Source organism: Centropristis striata, chromosome 23, assembly GCF_030273125.1.
Source record: "Centropristis striata isolate RG_2023a ecotype Rhode Island chromosome 23, C.striata_1.0, whole genome shotgun sequence".
Lineage (NCBI taxonomy): Eukaryota > Metazoa > Chordata > Actinopteri > Perciformes > Serranidae > Centropristis > Centropristis striata.
In genome coordinates this window covers 10,648,493-10,654,375 of record NC_081539.1, presented here as the reverse complement: position 1 = coordinate 10,654,375, position 5,883 = coordinate 10,648,493, and the positions used below count along the sequence as shown (strand labels likewise).

The 5,883-nt window shown below is 37.0% G+C and overlaps 1 protein-coding gene across 1 annotated transcript in view; it reads right to left on the bottom strand.

The window, feature by feature from the left end:
• Positions 1-1,281: 1,281 nt before the first annotated feature.
• myo3a (myosin IIIA) overlaps positions 1,282-5,883 on the bottom strand; it is a 95,340-nt gene continuing 90,738 nt past the window's right edge. Inside the window, exons 35-36 of the mRNA XM_059327431.1 lie at positions 3,132-3,362; positions 1,282-1,906 (exon numbers count right to left, since the gene is read on the bottom strand). Coding sequence (XP_059183414.1) covers positions 1,792-1,906; positions 3,132-3,362 — 346 coding nt within the window. The 3' untranslated portion in view covers positions 1,282-1,791. The remainder of the gene's footprint in view (positions 1,907-3,131; positions 3,363-5,883) is intronic.

The following is a 5,883-nucleotide window of genomic DNA, read 5'->3' as shown; positions in this document are numbered from 1 at the left end:
CCGGCAAGAGAAGTGCAGACCTATTTTCTTGGAGACCGGCTGCTCTAATTGCGCGCCTCCGGTGGAGGAAGCAGCGGGGGCGGCGGGGAGAGAGATTTGGTTCAAATAGAGAAAAGTGCGCATGGGTCCCTCCTCTCTGCTGCCAGTGTTTGGGCACCTTACCCCAAAAGTATTTATTACACGTTACTTGTGAGTACAGTTTAGAATAATTCCCATCGTTTTTTTAAATATCTGCTCATAAAAATGTAATTAATTGAGAGCTTTCTTCACCTAAAAATATGGATTTACACCCTTAAATTAAATAACAAATGAATGGACTGTGGTTTGTAGATTTTGGACATAAGATAAAAAGAAAAGAAAAAAGAAATTACGAACTGAAATAGTATCAGAGCCTAATTCCCAACATTACCATATATATATATATTATAATATTACATTCCAACATTCATGTTCTGCGCTGTTTTCCTGACATGACTGGGAACAAACGGAGCCTGAGGGCACCAGCCGGAGCCACATCTGTTATGATTTATGAATGCAATCGCCAACAACCATTTAATGCCACAAAAGACTCATTAAAATTAACTGGCCCCTTTGGCAAAGCCATGATAACACTGTAATGTTTGTGGATGGAGTTACAGTGAGTCTGTGGATTTACTCAAAAGGCCTTAAAGGGACAGTTACCCCCAATCAAAAATACATATATTTATATAATAATTTCCATTATCATTTCACCTGTATTGCTATTTATCTATCTGGAATGTTTTAGTGTGAGTCATTTTTTGTTATTTCAAATTGTATATAATGCTTATAAATAGGTTTGTTAAAGCTTTAAAGCTATTTTTCTTGAAGCACTTTTAAAATGTTTATTTATATGATCCACCAATCCAGTGATGGTCTTTACCTATCCAAGTTTTTTTCCCCTCTCTGTCAGTGTTTTGTCTGGATTTCCTTTGGCTCTAGTAGTTTTTTGTGTCAGTTTGTGCAGTCAGCATGTCGTTGGGGATTCACTAACACTCCCTGTGGGGCTTTTCCTCTTTAAAATGTCAAACAAAAGGTCAGAGGTTGACTCTCAAAGAAACGCTCAAGGCGACATTGGAAAGAATACGTGAAGATATCTGATCTCTTAGACATTCTTTGTGTGAGGAGGACAATAAAATGGCTAGGTTATGAGTGAAAGAGGACATAGGCACATTATCACTTGCATATGATAATGGCTAAATGTAAAATAAATAAAAAATCACAAGGAATTTGATTTTTTTTTTTTTTACGTTTAAATGAACAAAACACATTACACCAGAGGAGAGAATGTACATTTCTTACAACACTCAAGGTGCTTATTCCCACAAAACATACATTCTTCAAAATGAAATGAAGTGCAAAGTATACAAGTGTAAGAGAATGGCTTTATATTTACATCATCTATAGATATTTTATACAATTCTATTCCATATTTAATTAAATGGATATGCACAACCTCAAAACACAATATTTGCCCAACCGGAGAGGAAATGAATGCAGCAAAATAAGCAAAATGTCAATTTCTAGTTTTCAATTACATAAATAAAACCTTCATTTACAGATTCAAGTGTAAAGCATTTTATTATTTACATTAAATTTCATCCTGTAAGTGCTGTATTTAGATTTATGAGACTGGTGGTGACTTAAAATTCATTTTTAGAACTTGACAGTTGCAGAAAAAGCTGTGATGAATCAAACGCTCACGTATAATATAGTATAATATATGATAATACATTCAGTGTTTGACAGATTATTTGCCAAATGGCCAAAAGTTCAGTACTGTTTGATGAGCCTTCGTCTCTGGGAGGTCTTCCTCAGTAGATGTCTGAAGTCGAATGGGTTGTCGTCAGTGCGGCTCTCTGTGGAGGGCATTCTGGGAACAGAGCGCCTGTCAGAGCCGTGAACACAGAGACAGAGAAAAAGAACAACCAGAGATGGTTTGAAAGATTTAAACCCAATACCAGAATGAGAAAGGAGATGAAAAGATTCATGTTTCATATTGTTTATCATCTTCGGCGGTCATTTATCTTGTGCGTGGGCCTGTCTGAGGCAGCGGCCGGCCAGGAAAACAGATGAAATTTGGTTCATGGATTTGTCACTTTGACCAACCGGAATGCAAAATGCAAGTGTGGCGGGGTTTTTTTTAGGAGGGAAAAAAAGATCTGTGAAGAAAGAAACACTGATTCTAATAGCTGCAACGACTGCACGTACACAAGTGCTGCAACTCTTAGAAAGTGTCACATCGAATCAGTTTTATGTTTCTGAAGTTTAACCGGGGTAAACGGAACCTGAGTTTTGTTGTTCCTTCAGCGTTCGGCCACCTTTTGAGAATTTGGGGTTGTGGGCAGAGGATTTTAAGGGGGAGATAGCAGGTCAACAATAAATGCCCCATCAAAGTGGTGGACATTAACTGACAGCTGAGAATCTGCAGAGTAATTTCAGATGCAGCTCAGCATTGTGTGTCATAAATCTCTAAAAAAAATGACTTCATTAATCAATTAATCAAACATATTAAGGTGTATAGGGGTTCAGAAGATTAATGTTTGGCTTTCTGAAGTCCATTATTCTGTTCTGTTGCAGCAAATTTGGGGTTGATACCATTTGTTACACACATTTGGTGCTCAATTAGGCTTTTTTATATATCGAGAATGGGTAAAATAGTCATTAAAACCCCTTCAGAATATTACATCAATGCACAAAGACCTTTGGCACACTATTGAAAACGCTTTGTGCTTGTGCATGCTTTGATTTGGTTTCAAAAGCTTTAGACATTTTGGAGATTGGAGACTGTATTTTATTGTCATTATACCGAGGAAAGCCATACATCTTCTAAATGCTCTAGGTCTCTACTTTGATTGTAAAGTTTCATAAGGCTGTGATTACCCAAGAGGTCACAACAGCTCATTTTATACAGTAAGGTCAAGTTTTTTTCTATAGCCTTAAAACTGAGCCTGATACAGCCTTTAAAGGAGAAAAAACCACCCCAAAATCCGCCAGTTTTCTACCGCTCACTCAGCTTTAAAAAATAATTCTGAATTGTTGCTGTTTCTGGACCACTGGTGGACATTTAAGGTTAAATCTATGACCCATGAGTTATGAAGACTTTCTCTGACCTGTTGTCACTGTCCGGTTTGGGAGGCTCTGGCTCAGTGACGGCTCTCTCTCTGGTCGGTCTGCTGACAGCAGCTGCCTCTCCGGACAGCCTCCTGTCCTTGGAGCCTCTCCGCTCTATAGACTGCCTCCTCTCAGGCTCGCTGCTGTCCTCTGTGGAGATGCAGGGTGCCGACCTGCTGGTGGGCAGCTCCCGGTAGTAGTGGTCGTCCACGTCCAGCAGCTTCCCCGGACTACAAACACATGGATGGACGTTAGGAGGACAAACTATCAGACATTCAGGCCTCATTAAGCCTCATCAAAAACTACAAGTACAAAACAAATGTATTCTCAAGCAGCCGAACACAACTAATGAGTGGTCAAGTGTCGTGTGCAGTTTTTCCACTAAAGGATTATGCATTTTCAGTACTTTGAAGCAATTTTAAGTGTAAAAATCCAGCATGAATTGTGAAGTCAAAGTTTATTATAGCCATATAATAAAAACAGCAATGGGCAAAATGAGCATATCCTGTTTGTGAGAGTGTAGAGAAGGCCCTAACACCCACTGATGTTTTATTTATTTTGGAATAGTTTCAGTTTTAGGACCATAGAGCCAGAGCAGGTAAATGAGGAGTGATTAAAAGTAATATGATGTATGTATAATGGTGCAACTTTGTGTAATATTTGATATGTTAAAGTAGAATCTTGAAATCAAATCTAAAATGTACAGAGAGCCAGTTTAATGAAAGAGAATGTGAAGACAGGAATATAAAATGTCCCAGCATGAGGTCAGTTTTTTATGGTGATTGTTCATATTGTCACCCTGTTAAAATTATCACCTAACTCATTTGTCAAAATTGTTTTTTTTTTGCCTAAATCATCTCCTCATGACGCCGGCTACCCATGGTGAAATCACCTACATCCTCAGTTGATCAGATCATGTGATTTTACCCCTTTAAGATAATGGCCTATGTCAAGTGTGTGACTTAAGCGGATTTATTATGCCTAAGTCAAAATAAAATGTGACTTAGGCAATTTTTTGAACATGCCTTTGTGACTTAAGCAAGATATGGTAACACTTTACTTTGAAGGTGTCTACATAAGAGTGACGAGCATTTCATAAACATGACATGGGATGTGTCATGAACATTAATGACACTTTGAAGTAACATTAATGCTCATGATTCTTGTCATGTCATGTTTCTGACAGGCTTGTGTGACTCTTATGTAGACACCTTCAAAATAAAGTGTTACCATATCTTGCTTAAGTCACAAAGGCATGTTCAAAAATTGCCTAAGTCATTTATTTCTCTTAAATTACATAATTTACACACAATGTTATTACTATGCCAATAGCCATCCTTTGTTACATCCTTTTTGAGTGAAATGATCAATAAATGTCATACGTTACACTTTTGGTGAAGTTTTTTGTGTTTTTCCTGCAAAACTTGAAAAAAACCTCACCCCTCCATATCTCCTCCATCCCAAACACCATCCTGAAACCTGAAGTTCTCTGGCAGAGGTCTGCTCATCACCCCCGCACCAAACTAAACACTTTCGGGGCTCATGCCTTCAGCTCTGCAGCCCCCACCCTCTGGAACTTCCTCCCTACAAAACACAAAATGCTGCCTCCCTGGACATTTTCAAAAAACTTCTCAAGCACCATCTCTTCACAAGGCTTTTGGAATCATTTAAACCCCTCATTAGCGCCCAAATTTTAGTCATTCTATTGTATTGTATTGTAAAGCGTCCTTGGATTTCTTGAAAGGCACTATATAAATTTAAGCTGTTATTATTATGATGATGATGTCCCTTTGAGATTTTGAACAAATAAGGTCTCTTCTGAAATATGTTGCTTTAAATTTCTCTCCCTTGTTAATTATCCAGATTACTTTGAAATTCCAGATTAAGGATGGAAATGTAGGTTGCACTTTATAGGAAATGGTTTTGTTTTGATGTTAACCAAAGATTTTTATGCATTTATCTAAAAAATTGGGCACAAATTTTGGTTTTAATGTGCATTTTATTTTTTATTTTGGCTTTTGGAGATAAAGTAGACCTACAACACCACTTGCTGCATTTCAGTCAAGTTCTTACAGATCTATGAGCAAAGAGGCTTCATATAGACTCCTCCTGCAATCAATCCCTGATAGATCCCAGGTGTGTCCTCTCTCACAAGTGTGTCCTCTCAAAAAGATTAAAAAAGGACATTAAACCCCAATATATTAACATAAAATGAACATGAAGGATACTATCAGAGGTGCAATTTATATTTTATTAAAAAAAATGTTGATTGGAAACCTTATCAAACAAAGGCTTTTTACATAAACAACACATACATTTGCCTTAAAGCGGAATCTCTATATTCTCAAAACCACAAAGTATACTCTCTGTATTATATATTCTTCTCTTCATACATTTTCTGAAGTTCATAGCTGCCTTTCTTCCTTTAGTGCATAAACTAGTGTGTAAAAATCCTGGGTATCATCATAGTTTGTTGTTGAGTAAACATGGAGAATATTTTTTTGATTTTACTTTATTCAACTTTACATAACCAATGTGTGTACAATATACATAAAATGCTCCAGTTAACATTATCATGCAATTTAGAGAATCCTACCTACACAATGGCTGCACATTTTAAATAATCATACCACACTGTTCAAAATTGTTTAGAAATTGTTCAAACTGAAATATTGGTGACAGATTTTTTTTTCCAGAAAGACTCCTGTCTAACTTATTTCTTTTTTTCACTTTCTGTACATATGTTTGCCT